At 43.1% G+C, this 24,177-nt stretch overlaps 1 protein-coding gene across 3 annotated transcripts; it reads left to right on the top strand.

Moving 5' to 3' along the window:
* The first annotated feature begins 523 nt into the window (after window positions 1–523).
* Window positions 524–22,319, top strand: LOC146677039 (protocadherin-1-like). Of its 3 annotated transcripts, XM_085417826.1 has the most exons (4): window positions 524–1,095; window positions 1,190–1,288; window positions 13,825–14,662; window positions 18,654–22,319. In XM_085417826.1, the coding sequence occupies exons 3-4, from the start codon at window positions 13,847–13,849 to the stop codon at window positions 20,901–20,903; spliced, it is 3,066 nt and encodes a 1,021-aa protein (XP_085273952.1). In that variant the 5' UTR covers window positions 524–1,095; window positions 1,190–1,288; window positions 13,825–13,846; the 3' UTR covers window positions 20,904–22,319. The 3 variants fall into 3 exon arrangements, with proteins under 3 accessions (XP_085273952.1, XP_085273944.1, XP_085273957.1); XM_085417818.1 differs by having other exon boundaries at window positions 524–1,288; XM_085417831.1 differs by lacking the exons at window positions 524–1,095; window positions 1,190–1,288 and adding an exon at window positions 8,872–8,991.
* The last annotated feature ends 1,858 nt before the right edge of the window (window positions 22,320–24,177 follow it).

Below are 24,177 nucleotides of genomic sequence, written 5' to 3'. Positions count from 1 at the left end.
CATCTTCTCACGTGCCACTTGCCGACTGTAGGTGGCGCTCAGAGCGCGAGAGACGGCAGCTTTCCTCCTCTGTGGCCGGACGGAGCCGAGCGAGAGAGGGAGAAGGAAGAGAGACCCCTGGATATAATTAAAGAGCGAGAGAGGGAGAGACGCGAGAAAACAGAAAGAGGTAGAAGCATTAATTTACTGTATGTGCGTGTGAAAATGCGAGGGTCACAGCGAGGGTCACAGCGTGTGCGCACTTTGGTCTGCCATCTCGGGTGCGCGCAGGCTCGGACCTATGGCCGAGACACGACACCTTATAAAGATACATCAAATATAAAATCAGGTGTATTCACATAGAATACGGGGGTGACGGCAGCGGGGAAGTCGCCAAATGTTTGATTTGAAGAGAGAAAAAATGTTGGGAAATCCACGAAGTTGTTGGGGTGGATGCTCGCTCCGCCCCCGCCCCCTCCGGTGTAGTGTATAGAGTGTATGGTGAGGGAGGGGGAGGATGGGGAAGAGAGCGAGATAGAGACCGGGAGGGAGAGAGAGAGAGAGAGAAGCGCGAGCGCACTCGTTTGGATTCACTCCACTTTCTCAGCACTCACGGTGCAGTCGCGCGACCTGCTCCGTGCTGGACCGGGAAGGCGGACAGAGTTTGAGGCGGCTGAGCGGTGACCGCGCTTCTGAGTGGGAACTACCTGGAGACCCGCTGCTGACAGCTCCCGGACCTTGTGTTTGTTGCTCAGGTCGTTTTTTCTAAAAAAAAACAACAAAAAAAAACAAAACAAAAAAAACACTGCTGCCCTGTCCCATTGCTCCGTCCACCTCCACCCCAACATCTCCCTACGCGTGCCACCAGCGGAGGATGCTGCTGCTGCTGCCGCTGTCCGTAGAGCCCGGGCGGCGGTAACGTTTCTGCGGAGTAACTGAGTGACCCAACTCCTCCCCACCCCTCCTCGCCCGGACGGGTCTGCCCCCTCCTCCTCCTCCTCCTCCCCGGCTGGACTCCAGCTCCAGCCGCTCCTCCGGTGAGAGGAAGGACTGTCGGGCTGACGCGCAGCGCTGATCACGACACTCAGAGTGGACAGAGATTTGAGAGAAATTGGAGTAATCACCACCCCTGGCTGTCTGACTGGATTGTTTGGTTTATTTAGAGATTTGATTTTCGGGATTCTTATTTTTCTTTTTTTTTTCCCGGGAGGTCTGGAGCGGCTCCGTCTTGGTGCCGAGGAGGAGCGGAGCCTGTAGCCAGGCTGGAGCGCTCAGAGCCGGGGAACCGCGCAGCTCTTACCCGGTCCAGGTAGGAACTTCTCTGCACATAAATACGCGATCCATACACAAAATCTTTTTCTTCTATCTGCACATAACTACGTTCATGCTAAATATTTCAAATATTTTGACTCGAGCTCCTTCTGTCGGACTGCAGGAGACGTTTTACGCACGAGAATAGCCCGAAACACATTCACTTTGTATTCAGTTTCGCTTGGATGAGCACTTATGCCTTAATTAAAAAACACATATTCGATGGAGGTTGAATCTCCGAAGGCACACGGGCGTTTGTGTCGAGCAGGAGCTCTTTTTAAAACACTTGTTGGTAAAAAATAAATAAATAAATAAATAAAATAAATCCATTCAGCGCGACTGGACCTTCATATTCTCTGCCTAATCTCCTCAGATGGCTTTTTTTTTTTTTTTTTTTTTTTTACCAGTGTTACACTACAGTGCTATTGATCCGTATCGATCCCCTCCCCGCTCAGCATTACCCCCGTGACTGTTAGTAATAAAATGCGTTCCTGTGGGTCACTTTGGGTTGATAAACCTTTCGGAACCTGGAACTAACCCCACGGTAATCCTGGCTAATGCATTCCGGGAGGACAGTACAGTAGGGCAGAGTGTGCGCGCGGGTCCCTGTAGTGCATATAGGAGCATCATCATAAACTCACTGGGGCTTCATTTAAGCTCGATCTGTAGGAGTTGTACGGGACGCTCGGTGTTCAGAGAATGTGAAAAGGCAGTGTCTTTATCATCTGAGGTTTGTCTTGGAATATAAGAGCTAATCTGCCTTTGGGGACTCTTGGCAACAAAACAGTCTATTCATCCACGGCTGCTAATAAACCAGACGCGCAGACGTGGGGGCATACATCATTCTCCATATCTGATCCTCTGCGGCACCTGAGGCCGCTTTGAGCACCTGTAGCATCAAATTAAACTCCCTTTTCCTCCGTCCTTAACACCCCCCTTTAATGAGCTTGTTTTCTGGAGCCTACGTGCCGTTAACATGGTGTGAAGGCAAATAAAGGCACAAGAGTATCAGTGTAAACTATCAAAGGTGGACAGGAGGGCAGCTGATGATGAATATCCACCGCGTCACCGCTTGGGAATCTAGTCAGTCCGGTCCCACCAGTCTCCGGCTTTCCGGTTCTCCTCCTTCCTTCTGTTCCATGTGTGCGTACGTGTATGTGCGCGTGCGCGCGCGTGTGTACTAGAAAGGGGGAGAGAGAGAGACCTGCTCCACATGAAGGAGGGAGGGAGGGAGCGAGAGAGAAAGAGAAAGGGGGGAGTGTATTTACATGCAAACTGCATCTGCCTCTCTGATACTGAGCTAAGTACTGGTGGTTTTCAAACACATGTTTCCGGAGACGCTTCCGTGGGAATCTGCCATGTTTTCTCTTCCTACACGCTTGACCTTTGACCCTATTCCCCACTACCCCACTGTCATCTCGCTCCCATAATTTCCTGTGAAACTCGTGATGTGAAATCATCCAGCTGCATTAGAAGCTTCATGTGTCTCAGCCAGTAAGGCGAGACCGTTGTAATCACATTTGGCCTTAAGGTAGATTTTGCACAGTAGAGCAGGTCCAGCGTACTTCCTGGAACAACTGGAGAATCCACTTGAACAGTGGTGTTATTTAATAAAAGAATATTAATGAATTAATGTAGCTGCGTTGCTGCGTTCTGCTGTTGGACAAACATAAAAAGCCTCCGAGGGTGAGATTGTGGTTTTATGGTCGAGCTGGAGGGTTCCCCCCTGTGCATTCTGCCACTGTTAAGCGTAGATCCAGGTTTATTGTGCAGCAGGAGCGACTGAATTGGAGATATTCTCCCTCAGGTTTGCGGCCGGCTTCGATGGCAAGCCTGCTGTCACTTGAGCTTATGCCATCCGCCACTTTGAGGGTGAGGTCTGAGGTTTGATTCCCATCTTTAGGATTCTTCTCTTGCCTCCTCTAATTCAGGGTGATCAGATAAAATGGTGACAAACGTCACAGTCCTCCGTGGCTCTGCGGCGTGGGGGATTAGTCATTGGGGGGAGAAAGGGGATGGAGTGGGAGGAGGGAGGTCGCACCGAGTCCGTTCTGCACATTTCTGCGTAAAAATTGGAGATCTGAGCGAGTCGCATTGTTAATGCCCGTCATTAAAATAGGAGGAGGTAGAGTGGAAATGGGTTTGGTGTGTGAAATGGACACACACACATGCATTCACATCACTGCACTGCAGGAAAAGAGACATCCACCCTTCTGATTTCAGAGTTTTCACAGACAGTTTCCTTTCTAATTTAAGTTTAGGTGTGACAACGAGCGCGCAAATGGGAGAGGAAACCAAAAACTCGCATTAACACGCAGAAGAAAAAAGGAGAAATGGATGCTTTGTCACGTCTTTCCTGTGACACGGCTGGTTACTTGACTAATCCATTGTTTCTTCTTTTATGGTGTTTGGGTATGGCTCCTGAGCTCTTAGTCACAACTTGGAAATAGCAATAAAATCTTTGGCATCTCAGTGAAATTCACAAACAAGCTAGAAAAGTTTGACTGGCAGTAACATTTTCCAGTTAGATGATCCTTCGGTTAGTTTGGGAGGAAGAAAACCCTGAACAGGTCGCTCAGAGATGTGGTTGTACAACAGCCATCACATATTTTTCTATAGATTTCTATCCGAGAAGAAAACATGAATCATTTGAAATAAAACACAAACCTAGTTATAAATGCACATTCATGCTTCATTTTGAGTCTGTTAGGATGACGGGCTCCGGTTGGCTTTTGTGGTTTGTCGTTTTGTTTTTCTGAGATCAGATGTGTCCCCTCTTCCCACTGAAACCCTTACAGCTCGCGGAGCACACTGAACACGTCGCAGAGGTTTATATCTGCTTGGTAGCTACACTCTTGCTCTTCTGTAATCAGGCGAGGAGTCACGGGGGAACTCAGGGCACGGTGCTGTTGCAGCACGTCGGTGATATTGTGGACACTGTGACCTGATGAAAAAAACTTTCACCCACATTCTCCTATGCGAGGTTGGGTTTTTTCCCCCCTCTTTCTAGTGGCAAATATGTCATAAATCAACTAAAGGTGGTTGAAGGCTTGGCTTGAATTTTGCCGTGAACTGCAATGTCATCATCATTTTTATATTTTATTAAAAAGGAGCAATGGTAGAACTCCTCCTGAGGGAATCATAAACACACCCACTGTTAATTTCATGTAAATCAGTCCGGCTGACATGGAGATGCTTTACAGCCTGGCAGATGGAAGGTTGTCATCGTTTCCTGTCATAAATGAGACTAAAAGCACCGATATGGAATGATATAGCCGTATTGATTTCTCTCTCTCTCTCTCTCTGTTGGTTAATAGAGGCAGTCATTAAAGTGAGTTAAATGTTAAAAAACTCGCTGCGTGTTCTCACTCTGAGCAGCAGGCGTCATTTCAGGCTGCGTCTCTGCGTGTTCACATAATGCAGCCGTGCGGTGATGGTCGATAAACTGTCACAGGTGCTCGAGGCGTCGTCTTCAGATTTCTTTTGTTCGAGCATTTTACAGCGATGCTAAGCAGAGAGAGAAGTATTGAATGCTGCTTTTAGAAGCTGGAAGCAGAAGACACTTGTCACATTTTCTTGATAAATGACTAAAGTGATTTAATCAGTTCGTGGTTGATTAACACTAATCTGTTAAACTTGCACAGAGCCTCTTTAAGCTTCGCCAGTGATCGAGTGCAGAGAAGAATTAAATGTATGTATCAATGGGGCTGGCCCGATTACCATTTACTGGGCTCAGGAGGTTCAGGGGTAATTGACGGCAACTATTCAAACCCTTGGTTGGAGGACTGGGGCGAACTGGGTGCGCTGATCGGCACCAGCAAAGACACTCGTCTTTCGGCTTTGTTAAACACAAAAGCAACACTGATTTCCTCCATATTTAGACATAACTAGGTTTGTTTGTCTTTATTTTCCTCCAACGCAATGTGTGCCTCCCCATATGGAAAAGATATATATAAATCTTATAAAGTTTGTATCTGTCTTGTGTGAAACTTGTATGAAAAGCATACAAGAGTGAAAACAGATATAAGATCCCTTGAAAAATTATATAATGAAACTTGTATGTTTTGGATACTTACTAAAACAATATATGAAAGTAATGAGGAAGTGGCCACTTTCATGAGTAAATCATATAAGTTTTTACTATTTCTTTTCCATATGGGTCTGGATGATCAACAAACCAAGAGAACAGCACTGAGCATGTGCAGAGTGCTGAGTGGCACTGATAATGACTGAACAGTGTAGAACAGGTATACCTGTATCCAGAGCGCTCAGGTGATATATGATCTGTCTCTGCAGTTTTAAAGAACGGTTCAAATCAAGTCTTTTCAGGAGAGACATATACACTGTAAAACGCAGTATATAGTGAAACAGGAACTTCAGTGTCACCACATTCTCGATGATACCAGATTAAAGCACGTTTAACATTCTGCAACACATTCGGCATCCAAGAGTAAGAAAGCATCGTTATCCCAGAGCTCTAAAAACCCGGGGCACCTCGTAGATAATCCGCCAGAGCCGTTTACCACGAGTGGTCAGCAATGACCAAATCATAAAGATTGCAGCGGTGAGTCAGAGACTTGGAATATGTAACGAAACATAGAGATGCATGGACCGCTGAATTAAAAGTGCAAAAGTGAGGAGGCGGCGTGCATAAAGCACACATGATGTGTGCTGAAAAGGTGTTCTTTGAATGCCAACATAACATTTGTTCAATAAATCAGAAACACCCGATGGAAAACAAGCATCAGATCCAATCCAAGGCAAGGTCCCCAGCACAAACCCAGAATGTTGTATTTAGTCATTCAAGAACTAAATGCGTAATTGTAGAGGCTTTAACCAGCTTTTTTTTTTTTTTTACAGTAGTAACTGTAAAAGCTTCCCCTCACACCTTTGGCCACACCCTTTTTTATACCAAGAGTCATTGGAGCCTTTAAAAAATAATCTGAGTTTAGATTAGAAAAAAAACCCTCAAGAATCCAGCAGGGTGGACTGGAAAGAAGTGAAAGCAGCTCACTGATGTTATATAAGCATGTCAGTCCGTGTTATCTGGTGCTTATAAAGCAGTGGTAGTTTATTGTTATTATCTCCTCCTGCCGCAGTCTGACATTCATGTGGAATAAATATGTTGCCGTGGATTTAAAACCGCATTCAGATGATGCCCGATCTTTACTTCATACCAGCCTGCTGTTCATCCACCATCCGCTCCCATAATCCCCTTCTGCTGCTGCTCCCAGAGGATCACTGTGTGTGTGTGTGTGTGGATCAGAGGTTGGCACATCCTGTCAGTAGAAGGTCAAACGTTTGATCCCTGAACCAGCCAGTCGTGCCACAGTGCCTCAGACCAGGAGTTTCGGGATGAAAATTGTGCAACAGAAAGAAGAAGCAAGCATACAGAAACCAGCTGTGAGCGTGATGAAATCGGTGACTAAATGCACATAAATCCAAATTTTCCCGTCTGACAGCAACATGATGATCATGTGACATAGCTCGAGTTACACGGCATTTATGACTCATAGTGTAGTCACGTTGTTTTCATTTTTAACCCCGAACACCTGATAAGTTACAAGGCTGTGTACACAAGGTGTGGACACACCGATGATAAACCACATTGCACAGCTCCTGCTGCCTGTGAGGAGAGGTGTAGAGGCATCATAGACCCGAAAACCATTGATCATAACTGGATTATTTAAAGAGCTTCTTCTCATATTTGTTAAATTGTTGTTTACTGTTCACACAGTTCCGTGAACAAAAGGCTTTCGAGCTTTAACTGCTTTTGTTATAAAAGTCCTGCCCCCGTACTGCATTTTGACGAACGTGTGCTTTTGGTCAGGAAATGACTTTCTTTAAAAAAAAAAAAAAAAAGGAAGGAAGAAAGAAAGAAAGAAAGAAAGGAATCACGCAAGGCAACAAGCGGGGGATGCCTCCAAATCAATGCAGTTACTTAACTTGCATAAATAAGTTTAAGCTCCGTCTTCTCCGGCTTTCATTCGCAGCTCTGAGGGCAAATGACTGGAGCCTTGTTTGGCACTAAATTAAATGTAAATATTGTACCCAGATTCTTTTTATTGAATCAAGAAGCACTTCTGAGTCAAACTGCAGGACTTCCAAAGATTTACAGCACCCAGCAAATTCACGCTGAACATATCCAGGTGGTGTCGGGAGGCAGAAAGAACCTGGCAACCTCTGATTGTTGCATTTCAAAAGGGAGGATGTGTGTCTGCGTGCGCAGTAATCTGGATCAAACAATGGTAGTGAATGGAGTCATTAGAGTAATCCCCATTGTGTTGGAAGGCAGGGGGACCACACACACACACACACACACACACACACACACACACACACACACACACACACACACTGGACTGTCCAGAAAGCTCACGTCAACCATGCACATCCTACCCATCTGAGATCTGAAAACATCAAAGGAGCTTTTGATTTTCTGTGTTTGTGTGTGATGTTTAATTCAGGCCTGCTCTGGTATGCGTGAACCTGAAGAGCTGGACATTCAGGTTACTGCATTTTGTGTAGGAAATACGCTCAGGTACAGCGGTGCGCACCTGCACGGAAACTTTTGCGAACTGGTTTCCAATTTGGCCGCTGGCCATCAGCTCCATGCTGCCATTTTTGTGGTTTGTAATTGGTCTGATGGACTTCGTGTGTAATTACACAACACATTACCGCAATTAAAAATGATACCAGGGATAATTGTGCCTTTTATGTAACACAAAGGACTTTATGTTTCTGTCACAGTCACACAGCTTCTCTTTAGATGGATCTCTTTAAGAAAACCAGTTCAGTAATGACTTCACTGAAATACTGTGCAGCAGCAGAGGGACACCAGCGTATCGCACAGGGCTAGAAATCATTTAAGTTTATACACACTTATAGTTTTGCATATACAGTGTTAGAGGTGCCGCAGTTCATTGATAAGTGGCTCAATCAGTTAGGCAGTATCCCGTTTGTTTTTTGTAATCGTTTAACTTCAGGCTACTGTGATGACGTTTCAAAAATTTGACTGAACAAAGGTATTCAAGTCTGCTGTCACCTGGGGCTATCTTCACGCTCGGCTGCGTCTGCCAGTAGTTTACAAATAATTTGTGTTAAATTATCAAGATTAAAATGTTCAGGATTATGATTGTTGTGTTGATCGATAGTCAAGTGTTGGACATATTAGCAGTGCAACACAAGTCCAAATACTGTGGTGTAAAAAAGTCAGTCTTAATTCTTTGTGTGACCTGCAGAAAAGTGGAATCAAAGAAGCAGGGATGAGGAGTCATGATCAGACTCCTCATGCCCTTTTTTCCTAGATGCTACATTTCAATCGCAGCTGAAAAGGGTGGATTTTGAATCCGTGTGTGAAAAGTGGCGTGTTAAGGAATAATCGTGGAACAATGACAACAGAGATGCAAGAATGTTGTGTTCTTTAAGGTTTTCGTGACATTTCGTCATTCATTCCTTGATGCGTCTGCAGTCAGTGGGACATGTGTAGAGGTACCAGGGCTGTTTGTTATGGAGATACATGCAGTATGATGTGGAAGGACAGGCAGAGAGGCAGGATGGTTGGAAAATGCCATTCTTTAGATACGCCCACTCGTGCAGCGGGAGCTCATCCCTGCAGATGCACCAGGGAGCACAGACAAGCTGAACAGCTCAAGTCACAGGATCTTTAAAGTTTAACCGGCTCTGCAGAACAGCGCTAAGGTCAGTAGTCCAATTTATGTGCTAGAAGTTGTGTCTGCAGTTCAGTGTGTTCTTGTGCAGTCGTGTTTTTTTATATATATATTGCTAGCCACCTTTTTACTCTGTTCTATTTTATTTCTTTTATTTTTCATACATGAAAACTAATGAACAGATTTGTTTTATGGGTTTGTTGGATTTATGGGATTTCTGCATCAGTGATCTGCATGCTGTCTGGATTTGTCTGATATTTAATTAACAGGATTAGCAAAAACTGGAAATTTCAGCTGGTTTTTCCATCTCTTAACCCGTCCGTGGATGGTTTTCAAAATAGATTTCTTTTAAAGCAAATGACAAAAAGCATTTTTTTAAATTCTGTGATCATTTTTTGTTACATTTTCTGAAATTACATAAAATATGTTGCAGTTTTGTGTTTGGAACTGTGACTGTCATTGATATAAATTCATTTAACCACAGAGACCAGTCAAGAATTTCCCTTGGCAAACACTGAAGTAGCGTTTTATTCTAGTTTGATTTTCATCACAATGGATTTTATTTTGTCACTGATTTATGATTCTAATTATCTGTCCTGATTTTATCCAGCGACCCGTTACTGTACGCAGAATTTTGAAAGTGTTACATCAGTTTTTAAAGGTTTTAAAAGTTTGAGAAGTACTCAGATATTTAAGTAAGTACTCAAAAAAGAAAGTCAAGTCATAATTTAAAGGTATTCTTATAACTCTAAATCAAATGAATCATATAATAAGTGATATTACTTAATAGTCTGCACATTCACTAAAGCTTTCAAAGAGTAAGAAGCGTGTTTGTCTTGAAGCATTTCGCTCCGACTAGAGTCAGTTAGCTCATCTGTTCTGCCATCTTTCAGGAGGAAATACGTTTTACTTTTTTGCTTTCAAACTGCTACTTAAATAAAACACGATTTTTCATCGAAGACGTTACTGCATTTTATCGACTTAATAAACTGCGGTGAAAATACTATGTTTAGACTGAGTTTATGGCTCAGCTGCAGCTGCGTTTGAACTTACAATTTTACGACACACTTGTAATTGTTTTACGTGCATATTGGAGATATTCGTACCAAGTTTGGCATGAGAGCACCCGGGGGCAAGGCGTAGAGAGGGGGCAAAAACCATAATGTGGCATTTACAGTGGTGGTAATTTAATGCAGCTGTGACTCCACGGGTATGCAGGTGGGACATTAACATGGAGACACACTCTGAATATTAACACTAAACACACACACACACTCACAGGAGGTGGTCCGAGGGCCTTTAAGCTGCTTTGTAATGTATAGATGAGTGCTGTTGTCTGGACACGCCCCCCCCTCAATCCCTCTGAGTACTTTATTGTGAGTCTTTGTCTCTCGCCTCTTCCAGCGGCAAACACGGGTGGCAGCGAGCCTTACACATGGAAATGTTACTGTCCTTAGTCTTTGTCTAATGTCTTTGTAATGTAACACACACACAAGTGGCTCCAGCAGCTGAACTGGCTGTCCCGCTTTCTACACAAACATGCAAACACACGCACGCACACACACTGCTTAGTGAGAAAGCTTGAGACTGTGGGAAAGAGGACGAGCGGGGCGATCTCTGGCTCACTCGTCCCCCGAGGAAGGCGCACACAAACTCACAAAAATGCGCACTACATGTGAACAAACATGCGAACATGGAATCCATGCACTTTGAACTTTTCACATTTTGACCCTGAAGATTTTTTTAGCATCAAATTTTTCTCACGACTTGAATTCTTTCTTTTTTTTTAACACCCCACGATCTGTGGAAACAACTGCAACAACAGAATCCCCTGATCTCACCTGAGGCCTTGAGTGGCAAGCATGCAGAAACCCAACGCACCTACGTGATTTGTTTGTGCTGAAAAGGCGAATAAAGCAAATGTTCTGATTCCATTTCTATTTTTATCACGAGGCGTTAAAGCAGCGCTCACGTTCAGGTACCACGAGCTGTGCTGAAATATGTTTTCAGCTGCTACTTTCTAAATGAAAATGTTGGCCCCAGAGGGGATATTGGCACTGTGATTCAGCGTGTTGCAGTTTACATTACAAGTGTTGCGTGAACTTTGCACATGTGCAAACTTTTATCTGCAATTTTTCATGAATTGAAAATCCAAATTGAATCTATAGAAACAAAGATGTTTTCAATAAAACTGCTTTCTGTGTTCTCGGGTAATGTCTCATAATCCACAGGGCAGGGGTTCATGTTTCCATAGACTCATTAAAGGCGTTTAGAAGGAAAGATATGTTGGACCCAGTAACTGCCTGTCATCCCATTCATCTGCTTTATATTCATATGTTGGCAAAGCATGAGCTCACCCTTAAACAAACTGTTTTCAGGAACAGCACCTTGTGTATTTACATGAAACCTCATGTAAATACACAAGGAAATGAAAATACTTCATTGCATTGACAGTAAAGGAAGCTCACTTATCAGCGATCGCTGCCGTCACATCTGTGTGCGTATGTATCACACTGATTAGAGCCAGCCTTTGGTTTTGTGGAGCCACTCTCATGTGTTCAGAGCTGCATTAGCAGACTGGACACCAGCCAGCCACCCGAGTCGTTTTTGCTCCGTTTCCACAGTGACGTGTGAAATATCACAGGGTCAAAGGTCAGGGGTCAATAGTTTGGGGTATTTGGCAGCTCTGAAGAAAATATGTGAGAAAAGAAACACACGGGCATCATTTACACTGTAACAGACACACTAACACTCACAGCCCGACATGCACGCACACGTTCGCAGTGGTGCAGGGGTAATTCGGTTCCAGCGTGTCACAGTGGGGAGGGCGAGGGCGAACGCTCAGATCAGTGTCCGGTTTTTGTTGCCGTTCTCTGTTTTGTTTGAAACGAGTGGGAGATGGATAATTAGGGCCCATCGTGCAAGTGTGAGACGTCCCAAATCCCAGGTTGACCTTTACGTAACGTTGTTACAGAATAACAGAAGCTAATATAAAAGGCTAATTTGCAGCCTTCTGGGTCTGCTGCCACTTTGAAATTTATTTTTGATTTTAAATTTAAAAAAAAAAATTTGTGCAGGAGACTCAGTCCACACCACAAGGCCATTAAACAAACCGACAACAGAAATCATCGGTCCATAAAGTCATCCGTGATTACATTCCTGCTCATTTTCACTTAAAATCCTGCTCAGCTGCTTGAGTCGAACCATATGAGAATACTCTTAGTTTTACTAGACAATCGTTTGTCTTTTATTTAATGGGGGAAAAAATGCTTTGAAGTTTAAGGCAGATAACTACAGTCTCACTTAACAGGCTGATGTCTGGCGTGGATGTAGCCTGATATCACCACAGTGCTCTGCAGGGTAACACTTTCTTTCTGGGTTCGTGTGAACAGATGAGGCGTTCTGATGTGTGAAGGGGCACGTGCTATTAAAATAATATTGTTCTGGTTTTATGTTGGATTTGTGAACAGAGAAAATTCACTCCTCCCCTCTCTTTCAGACACACAAGCAGACTCCATCCTGTAGGACAAAATAAACTGCGTGCATCCGAGTTGCGGGGTTCCTGCTTCCCATTCAGCATGCTGGTCCATGTTGGATCTATGTGTGTGTGTGTGTGTGTGTGTGTGTGTGTGTGTGTGTGTGTGTGTGTGTGTGTGCGAGGGAGATAGTCTCTCCAAATCAAGTACGTGAGGAGGAAAAGTAAAAAAAAAAAGCACTTTTCAGATTAACCTCTGCGACCCGCAGCTGAGAAACTCCTACAGCAGGAAATACAGAGTGGAGTGTCTGTCTGAGATTTACTGCCAAGAAAAGATAATGTGTAGAGACAGAAGAAAGAGGAGGAGAGGTGGAGTGAATGAGGGGAGAAGAAAAGAGAAGAGTTTATATCAAGAAGAGTCTGGCTCAGATGTAGCGTTATGAACACCAGGCCATCAGGAATGAAGTCGGTTTGAGTAAACACATTCAGACTTGACGGCAGAGTCGACTCTTATGAGTTCTGTAGAAAAAAGGATTTCTTCTGAGAGTCTGCAAGGTCAAGTGAAGTCTGAAATGTACTTAAACTTAAAACTAATAAACTCTTAGTTGGAGGCTTGTGTGTCTTGTGTAGTTATAAAACGGTTACCTGAAGCATTCAATCATTGATGACTTGCTGAACCTGTTGTACCACATTTGTATTATGCTGGAAAACAAGTACTATGCCCAACAAGTAGTGTGTGATGAAGGCAATGGCAAATGTTTTTCTTTATGTCTTGAATTGCTTGCACAGGAACAAGATCTGCTCTTGCTTGAAATTCTGTTTGACATTTAAAAAGCTTAAATTTGAGTTTATTATCCCTGCAAACAGCCTTCAATGCTATAGGCTACTCAGAATGTTGGACTTTAGGTTGGATTGCAAACTAAACATGTTTTGAGACGCACGAAAGACATGAAAATGATCCGATTTTCTACGAGTGCGGTCCTCCCCACGTGTTATCTTACTTTTTTATTCTAATCATGTGGCCCATTACCACCTGCTGCCTCTTGTCAGTATTTTTGGTCGCCTGCAGCAGCGTTCAGTTTGTCTTCCTGCCAGAGCAGTCGACTGGTAGCAGGAGGAAGTCATCACTCTACCCTGCTCGGCTGCTCTCCCCACACCGTCTCAGCCGATGAGTTCAGACTCGAAAACTTTCCGCATTCGGGTCTGGCGAGTAACCATTGAGGATATGTTTAGACGCTGAAGGAGATGAATTTAGCCATCTTTTCTTGAGTGGCCCTGAAATAAATCTGAGCAGCAGCTCTGCAGATCCTCAGTTATCAGTCTTGTTTGGTGCCGTCTGAAGCAGAACATGAGTCTTACTAATGTGTTTTCTGTCTCTGTCTGTTTCAGAGCGGTGTTTTCTGGCAGAGACATGGCAGCGCCGAGGTGTGAAGCTTTGTTCTTTTTAGCTGCCTTCCTGCTGGTGTCTTGCAGCGCCTCGCCCAGTGACATCCTCTATCAGGTTTTTGAGGAACGACCGCCCAACACGATGATTGGCAGCCTGGCGACAGACCAGGGCCTGCCCAATGCCGGTCATCTCTATAAGCTGGAGGTGGGTGCGCCGTACCTGAGGGTCGACGGCTCGACCGGTGACATCTACACCACCGAGATCCCCATCGATCGTGAGACGCTGAGAGACTGCCGCAACCTGTTCGAGGGCGACAAATGCTACCTGGAGTTTGAGGTGTCGATCACTGACATGGTGAAGGGTATCGGCAATGGGCCGCGGCTCATTGAAGGTCGCATCGAGGTCCTGGACATAAATGACAACACTCCACAGTTCTCCTCGCCTATCCTGACTCTGTCCATTCCCGAGAACACGCACATCGGCGCCCTCTTCTCCATCCCCATGGCCACTGACAGAGACTCGGGGAGCAACGGCGTGGCAGATTACTCTCTGAGCAGTAGCACCGGATTAGGCGCTGACCAGCTCTTCAGCCTGCAGGTCGCCATGGACGCGGAGGAGAAGCTGCCGCAGCTGGTCGTGATGGGCAACTTAGATCGTGAGATAAAGGACTCGTATGACCTGAACATTAGGGTACAGGATGGCGGGAAGCCTTCGAGGGCCAGCAGCGCTCTGCTGAGAGTTACGGTGACCGACCAGAACGACTGCACTCCGAAGTTTGAGAAAAGTCACTACGAAGCTGACCTACCAGAAAACAGTCCACCGGGACACTCTGTACTGCAGGTCAGCACACACATCAGTGTCGTACAATTCATTTTATCTGAATCTGTAGAGCCGTTAGCTCTGATTTATTATCGATAGCTAATCAGTCATTTATCCTCTGATTAATGTTTTTCAGTGTAAAATGTAACTTTAAACACTTACATTTTGCATTTAAAGGTTTCAACATGTTTACCTCTTCACACCCAACAGATCGTCGGCTTTCAGTTGTGTTGCATGGGCAGGTTTTCAGAAACTAGAACTTCCTTAATGAAGTCACTTGTTTGTTTTGGCAGTAAAGCTTTGCTGTTAAAACCTTTTCCATTTTGAAAAATTCAATATGAAGTGGAAGTTGAGGACAGTTCTTATTTACTCAAAATTGTCCCCTATGTGTGATTTAGGGATACAAGTCTCAACCATATGAGATCCAGCCTTATGGGAGCTTTTTCATTTACAGTCTATTAATCTAAAATATCACAAGTAAATGATTATTATTGTGTTATTTTAAAAGTAGCAAAGTTAGTTCTCTCCAGGCAAAACTGCGTGTGAGCGCTGCTGCTGCTGCTGTTCAGGAGTCAATCCAGAGTTTTTCTTGTCCGCCGAACATTGCAGTGGAACCTTTGGCCTTGTTGGCGATAACACTGCAGGACAACACGGAGCAGCGACTGCACGTAATATGCTGCTCAATTATCCGTACAGACAGATGGTGCAGCGGAGGTGAAGCGGGGCGTGGGATCGCTGTGTGTAGTCACATATTAACCACTGATTCAACTTCACCTTTGAGCCCTCGGCTGGAGCGGCGGTATGTGATGTTGCCGTCAGCGAGCAGAGCAGGAAGGCCCGGTTTGGCTCGGTGACTCCGCAACATCCCAACAAACCCACTTCACCATGTCATCCTCCACTTTTCGTGCCCCTTCTCCCAGACTGCAGTGCGGCCAGCCAGCCAGCCTTCCAGCTTGCTGTGCATGACTTAATCTGAGTCAGTCATGAGATTATCCACGGGGCTTATTGGTATTATTGCTCTGGATGTGGCTCATTGCATTTCAGAGAGCCACAGAATTCATTTCACTTAACGTGCGTTTGAGGAGCGATGCTTTAGAGGCAGCAGGACATCGCCGACTGACGACCCTGACCTTCTTAAATCAGCCAATGGCAACACAGACATGTATATCCCTTTCTTTTGACTTGTTTTTTAAAGGAACACACTGCTGCTTTGTGATTATTGTTAGCCTCTTCTAAAGCTGTTTCAGTATCGAGTCACCTTATTTTAGACCTTCAGGCAGCCAGATTGTTATCTCAAAAAAAGTAACATCAGTGGGTCTAACTTTGTTGTCTAAAAATGGGCAAATTTAAGTTTAAATCGCTAGATTTTTGGAAAAAATATATATATTCTGGATAAAAATAATGCATAAAAAAGATTTGATTGATATTCCCTTGTAATGTAACCTAAAGTAAATTCCTTTGAACAATTCTTCTGTTCTTATATATTTAATGTGTGGAAAAGCCCAGTTACAGAGCCTGTGTGGGTGTGGTTTTTGATCCGATTTTTTTTTCTTTACATTCAAATGTTGCTCTTGTGCCTGATAGGTGCACTTAGGTACATGATATCCCCACCTTGCCAAGTTGAATTCACTGATCCTTTCTGCACCACTGCATTTAAAGCTTTTGAACTTAGCTCCGCCTACCTGAAACCCTTCAGAAATGGAAGCTAACCAGAAGGACATCAACCAGAGCAGCTCGAAATTTGGCATCTTTTCTTTTAAATGTAGCTCTAATCAACCATATCAACAAGCTGAGTCAGAATAATTAACAGTTTTTAGAGCCTTTAATCAAGTAATTAGCAGAAGACAGATCCTTGAAATTTAGCGCTTATTAAAGACCAAGGAATATTGACAGGGGTCCCTAATGCGTAGTCACTAAAATCCTAAAGATGATTTAAAAAACAATATGATGTTGACGAGCTGATTAATTAGTTCAAAAAGCAGCCTCAAATGGTTTGAAGAGTCCACACTGAACTGCCACGTCATTATAATGTAATTTAGTCAACAATAAACTAGACAGGATATAAACTGTGATAGATTATTTCTCTGCGTTAAGTGTCTGCAAGCTCATTTCCTCGGGAATAAATTCTCTAATAGTTTCGTGGAGGGGGAGAAACCAGGCTCATTTGGAGAATGTTGGAATAAATTAAAGGTTTACTGTTGTAAATCACCTGAAACATTCAGAAACTCTGGTTCACTCAGTCAGGAAACCAGACGCTCTTGCAGGTTAATTGTTAACTGGTAGATAAAGAGTGTTTATAGTTTCTGTATGCCTGGACAAAGTGGCCTTGGAGCGCAGCCAGTGCAGCTCTGTCCCCATCACAGTGGCACCGGGCTCCAGCAGCAACACTGTTCAATACACAATTCTCAGAAGCTGTCAATAATTCACCGCTGTTTGGTGATGTCTGCTGCTTAAGGCCAGAGCAAAGGAAAGGAAATCAATGGGCAGGAGAAATTATAATTTCACTTTCATGCTTTCTTTAACCTTAACCTCTCTGACTTGGATCAGCAGCTTCTATGGTCACATCATGGTGCTGGTGGTGGTCCGTCACAGTTTGTGAGTTTCTTGAGCAGACGATAAACAACATATTTATTATGTGGCAGTATGAACTGGAGTCTGTGTGAAAAACAAGAGTCTTCAGAGATTCTGCTAGCAGTAGCCTTTTAAACCCTGATTTCCTCCTAAAAACTGATTTAAATGGTTTTGGATATGGTATAATCTGTATCTTCATTGAACTTATATCATGTTTACATTATATTAGATTTTGATTACTAATGTAGCTGGTGTTTTTAGGGGCTTTAAAGGGTGTTTCTTATTTGGATAAATACGAAGCTACGACCAGAAGCAATCCCTTATGTTTGATTGGTTCTTTAAAAAGTAGCCCTAATAATCTTATCCCATTGGCAGATTCCTTTTTTGTATTTTAGTAAATCATAATATTTTGGACTTAAATTTCAGGGAAATATATTACTGAGTGCAAGCTTGGCTAAGAACCAGCCCAGCTTTAAAGGTATAATGGCCTTAAAAAAAGAAGAATAAAAAAAACCAAACATAATTACATTACTCTGTCCTGGGTGAAGGCTGTACAAACACTGGATCAGCAGCACCTGGGACATTTAAATCAGCTGTTCAAGAACTGCTTAATTTGAAACAACCTACATTTCTGACCGGCAGCCATGGCATTCAATGACTGCAATTAAAACGGTTTAGATCCGTAGATAGGACAGGTGTGTTAACGAGTATTTCCTAAGTGATATTTTGCTGACTTCTCATATCTCCTAATTGACTAACTGCCCCCATTCACTTTAGGTTTGGACTTATGAAGTCAGCTTGTGGTTCATTCTGTTCTGTCCTATTCAGTCTCCTAATGGGCCCTGAGGAGCTGGGGCTTTTCTGATAATGAGAGGAACATTAACATTCACTCGTCTGCCCATTAGATGCCAATGACCCGCTGCACGGCCGTTAGATGTTGTTGTGTAGGGTTGTGCAATCAGCTTTGATCGGGTATTATCTTTCGCAGCATACAAACTCCTCCCCCTGAGGAAAACATAAAGGGCCTTGTACTGTTGCATTAGTAATGGTCATGACTCTTCATTAGCCAAAGAAGCTAAATAATCATTAAAATTTAACAGAGACTGTAATGGAATCATGACGCGTATTTCACTGACGTCACATGAAAAAGAGCGTGGCGAATCATTCTTTTAGTCTGAGATTACTTCAGACTTTTAGTCTAAAGTTGAATGTCTTAAATATAGAATATTTATTGCTTGTCATGAAAACTGCAAACCTGCCAAAAGATCAATGTTTTGATGATATTTTGATTTTCCAGTGTACCAAATGCAATTCTGAACAGGCAAATGATCTGATTCTTAATGTTGTTTTGGACAGTGTTTGGCTAAACGATTGAATCTGTTTCTTTGTTTCTTTCTGTCCGTCTGTCTGTCTGTCTTTTGTTTTTTTCCAACTCTTGTAGGTCAAAGCCAACGACGCAGACACTGGCCTCAATGGAGAGATAGACTACAGCCTCCATCAAGCATCAGAATCTGTCCAAAGGCTTCTGCGCATTGACCGCGCAACAGGCATCGTCTACGTCAAAGGTCTTGTGGACAGAGAAGAAGAAAACTTTCTCAAGTTCTTTGTGGTGGCAAGAGATCGTGGACCCAATTCCAAGAGTTCCAAGGTCCTTGTGACCGTACACGTCAAGGACCAAAATGACAATGCACCAGCCATTGAGATCCGTGGTATTGGCTTGGTAACACATCATGATGGTGTGGCCAACATTTCTGAGGACATGCCTATTGGTACACCAGTGGCACTGGTCCAGGTGTCAGACCGTGATGAGGGGGAAAATGCTGTGGTGACATGTGTTGTTGCTGGTGATGTTCCATTTCAGCTTCGTCCTGCAAGTGAGTCAGCCAACGATCGGAAGAGAAAATACTTCCTGCAGACAACAACCCTGCTGGATTATGAGCGTATTAAGGATTACAGGATTGAAATAGTCGCTGTGGATTCTGGAAACCCAGCTCTGTCCAGCACTAACGCTCTCAAAGTCCAGGTTACAGATATTAATGATAATGCACCAAACTTTTCTCCTTCAACTGTTGAGGTAGACTTTGCAGAAGGCAACCAGCCAGGAGACAAAGTTCTAGACATTGTGGCGACAGATGCAGACAGCGGCACAAACGCAGAGTTGTTCTATACCATCACTGATTCAACAGCCAAAAGGCTCTTTAAAATTAATTCCAGCACTGGAGAAGTTCGTGTGAATCACTCATTGGATCGGGAAGAAAAAGAGCGTTATGAATTCCGTGTAACTGCAGCAGACAAAGGTGTGCCTAGTAAAACCGGCACTGCCACGGTGGTGGTAAATGTTCTAGATTGCAATGACAATGACCCAAAGTTTACACTGAATGGCTATAGCTTCTCTGTCATAGAGAACATGCCTCCACTCAATCCTGTTGGTGTAGTGACAGTCAATGATGCAGATAAGGATGAGAATTCCCAAGTCAGGCTGTTTGTGGAACAGGACAATGGCATGTTTGTCATCCAGAATGGCACAGGAACCATCCTGTCAAGCATCTCCTTCGACCGTGAAAAGAAGAGCACCTACACATTTCAACTAAAGGCTGTGGATGGTGGTAACCCGCCTCGATCCTCCTATGTGGGTGTGACCATCAATGTGTTGGATGAAAATGATAATGCCCCATATGTTACCAGGCCGTCTAACTCGTCCTTTGTACACCTACCGGTTGGGACCCGACCAAACACACACGTGGAGGTGGTAAAAGCTGAGGACATTGATGCTGGACTCAATGCTGAGCTAGAGTATACCATCATAGGTGGAAATCCATATGATCTGTTCCAAATATCTACCAATGATGGGGAAATCACAGCAGCACAAGAATTAACCCCGAAGTACAATGGGCTACATCGGCTGGTAGTGAAGGTTGTTGATAAGGGAAAACCTCCTCGTAACACCATTGCACTAGTTCATGTTTTTGTAAATGAAACAAAATCAAATGTCTCCCTCATTGAAGCGCTGGTTGGACACAGCCTCTACACCCCTTTGGACAGGGACATTGCCGGAGATCCCAACTATGCCTATTCTCAGCAAAGCAATATTCTGTACGGTAGTCTTGCCGGTTTTGCTGTTGTCATTTTAGTTATAGTTGCCGTGGTCCTCATCAGACGCTGGGTACAGAAGGATACCAAGAGTGGTTACCAGGCTGGCAAGAAGGAGAGTAAGGACCTGTATGCCCCAAAGCAGGGCCCTAAAAATGGCAAAGGGAAAAAGAGCAAAAAGGGGAAGGCTCCAAAACCAGCTAAGACAGGAGAAGATGATGAGGACGCCAGTCTACAAAAAGGCCTCAAATTCAACTTAATCAATGAGAATGTCAATGACAGTCCCAGAATCCACCTGCCCCTTAACTATCCACCAGGGAGCCCTGATCTGGGGCGCCACTACCGCTCCAACTCCCCGCTACCATCCATCCAGCTGCAGCCACAGTCACCGTCTGCCTCCAAGAAGCACCAGGCTGTTCAGGACCTCCCTGCCACCAACACCTTCGTGGGGACGGGCGACAACAACTCTACTGGCTCCGACCAATATTCGGATTACAGCTACAAGGCCAACCCACCCAAATACAGCAACAAACAGGTAGGAGACTACGCAAACACAGCAATGTACCACAGGGAGATCTATTGGACCAACCGGGTGTGGTAGTCACGCTGGGACTTATTTGGCAAAGCCAATGTTATTCCACCAAAGCTGCACTGATTTCCCTGCACATCACCCACCTCCTCACAGTTGTGATTCCTTTTATTTTAAGTTTGGTTCTGTTCACCATTTGTCTTCTGTTCTGCTCAGTTTTGGGTATTCACTTCAACATGGACACCACAAAGCCACAGAATGAAGGATTGCAGGGCTAGACCAAATATGGGCTTACCAATTTGTCAGTTCCTTACAGTAACCTCCCTCCTAAAATGGACTCTGTTGATCTAAAACACATTTATGGAGGATTTTTATGTTTGAGGTAATGGGTTTTGGGGTTTTTTTGGATGATGTTTTCAAAGCCTTGCATTCAAATGTTTAATCTGCAGAATTTAATTAAAAGTTCCTGTTATAGCGAAATATGTGATATTTCAAAGAATTACTTATGATGTTATGTAAACCCAAGTTTGATAGCATACGTTTGATTGAGCCCCCTGTTCAACTTGGAAATCCCATATGGGTCTGTCCTTAGCATCTGTGTTTTTCATTTGTTTGTGTTTCATTTTACCTTTTTTTATGGTGGATTAAATGAAGGACATTATGAGTTTTCCCCATTTTATTATTCGCAAATGTTCTTGGAGTTCTTTGAGCACCCATTGAAAGGTTCATGCTGACATCCTCATTATGTCTGAATGTGTTATTCTTTTCTTTTTTGTCTGGAGAGCTGACTTGAGGCTTAAAGCTGCTCTTTATGGCCGGATCAGCTTGTTGAAGTGTGACAAAGAGTGACTGTGAATTCCTGAGTTAGTTTTCGTTCTTTTTTTTTAACCAATTTTTATTGTTTCTTAGCTTTCTTTTGCCAGAAAGTAGACTGACTGAGCAGCACTTTAGTGTTTCCATCCAGTTCAGACCAATTTAAGGTAATTTCAGCTCAGTCAGGGAGCCAAGCAGCAAAGAAGAAAGAAAGGAAGAAAGGCAATAAGAAGGCTAAGGGAGTGGGGTTATAAAGAGCCTCTACGCTATGAAGGAAAAGGTACACTACAACTAAATACGACCGTTTCCGAGCCACAACGCTTCCTGTCAGGTCAGCTGAAAGACGACTTTTAATTTAGCTGTGTTCCCAATCACAGGGGCTCAAAAGGCAATTGTTTGCACAGATTAATGGCAGGTAATTTTCCAGGCACCCGCTTTTGCCTTCTTTTACCCAGAGTGCCTTGCTTTATTCTATTTAATGTACCAAAAGGGGAGTTGGGAGGGGGTCTGTGAGACGGGGGCCATTAACTGTATGATTGTGATGAGCGTTCACGCCACATCGGCTGTTTTGTGGCTTCATGTTGATGGACCTGCAGCTGTGAAAAGTGAAAATGTCACATGCGCTGAAAAAACCAGACAATCAGATTAAGGTGTTGTAGTGATGTTCAGACTGTACATACATGTGAATGTGAAACATTTTGTTTTGTTTCTGCTTTTTCATCTGCTGTTTATTTTGCAACATTACAGTGTGTCTCGTGTGAGCTTAACAAGGCCATTTCATTGTTCTACTGACTTGTGTTGACTGTTTGAAAAGATGTACCAAAGACTCACACACACACCTGCATTTTCACTGTCATCGCGATCGCGATCATCAGTTTATATATATATATATTTTTTTTTTTTTATATATATATGTATATATAAAAAAAAAAATATATATATATATATATATATATATATATATATATATGAACACGCGAGAAACTGTTTCTTTGGTCAGTCTCGCAGAGTCCCTGCTGCTGTTGGCAGCTTGCTAGCGCTCCTGCTGGTTTAACATTTAGCCTGTTGACATGCAGGCATCATACTAGAATTTAAAGCCACATCTAGTCTGTGCACACCTGCTCAGTCGTGTACTCTCATGTACTTTTCTATGGGGACATAATTGTACAGTGTTTTGTTTTCTTTTTAACACTTTAAAGCAGAATTTATTTCAATAAACTTGTTTCTTAAATGTTTAAGTGGCGCTTTCTGTGCATTCACTGGGTTCTTGAATTGGGAATATTGGGAATGCTGCAAGGAGAGGTACAGTATTGTATTTTCATTTTCATTTCTAATATATGGAGAGAAAATGTATTTGGCCCAAGATGTTCTGAGTATGGTTTCTGCATGTTCTCAACACCTTTCATTAATAATGTCAAGACAAACAATTAGGTTTAGCAGAAAACACAGATTTTAGAGCTGGATGACAGAATGGTAACATATCTTTTCCCTTTTTAGATATTTTTTTTAATTCTTTATCTGACCATTTTCTCAATTATTTGGTTTTATGCTCATAATACTGATGTTTTAACAACTACGTTCAGACCTCACAGTTACAGGGAGCACAAGGTGATGTAAAAAAGTCCTCAAATACATTATCTACTAAATTATAGGGTAAGAGAAGGAAACCCATCAGATTACATCTGAGGATAATTAGCAAGCTTTTTCCTTGACATTTTAAAGTTTTTGCTCCGTTAAAGCTGAATAACATAAGATAAAACTGACTGTTAGTTAGAAAAGTGGCTAATTCTGTCAATCCACTACTTTTATTAAATAGATCAGAGATAGATGGATTATCATGTTTGTTTTTTTCCCACTACATTAATGATGTATCCAGATGACTGTTTTAGAGCCACATATCCGGTTTATGCAGCTCTGGGCTCATAGGGCAGAATCATCAGAGTCATGGTGTTAGCCCTAGCATCACATCTAGGAAACAGCACAATATAATAATAGCTGTCAAATTGTGCCAAGTATAATCATCGGGTCATAATGCAGTACTTTCCCAAGTAAATATTTAGTGATAAAGACATATTACAACATTGTTATCTTCAGCTACACTTGTTAGCATGCTAACATGCAAACCAAAGGCTAACTGTGCTACTGTTAGCACTCTATCAGACGTTCTATAACAATGACAATTTGTGTAGTACTCAGAAATAAGTGTAGATTAAACGTAATACTGAGACACTAAAAGGAAGCCAAAAACAAACTGAAAACATACATTGCATGCTTAAATTCTTTACAGATGGTTGACAAGCAAATAATCATTTTTGTGTTTGGTGGAAATGAGCATTTCTATAAGCAAACACTCAACTAAGAACCACTCGCTGAAAATAGCATTCTTGTTAGCATTTCCGATGGAGGTCTATTACATGAGCTTTACAGTTTGAACAGTGCTTGAAATTTACTTTTGCCCTTTGTTCCAAATATGTTTTCTCTCCATAACAGCTGACTGGAACACATCAGCTATTCTCTCAGTCACTTTAAATTT

The sequence above is a fragment of the Rhamphochromis longiceps genome, linkage group LG2 (assembly GCF_057381845.1).
Source record: "Rhamphochromis longiceps isolate RC_006_pf linkage group LG2, R_longiceps_female_GT1.1, whole genome shotgun sequence".
Taxonomy (NCBI): domain Eukaryota; kingdom Metazoa; phylum Chordata; class Actinopteri; order Cichliformes; family Cichlidae; genus Rhamphochromis; species Rhamphochromis longiceps.
Note: the sequence above shows the minus strand (reverse complement) of the source record. Positions and strands in the feature narration are given on the sequence as shown.

What these genes read in the sequence shown, in the direction of transcription:
- LOC146677039 (XM_085417826.1), top strand. Translation starts at nt 13,847, where the DNA reads ATGGCAGCGCCGAGGTGTGAAGCTTTGTTCTTTTTAGCTGCCTTCCTG. An exon ending in CGGGACACTCTGTACTGCAG is followed by an intron (nt 14,663 to 18,653) that starts GTCAGCACACAC and finishes CAACTCTTGTAG; the next exon opens with GTCAAAGCCAACGACGCAGA.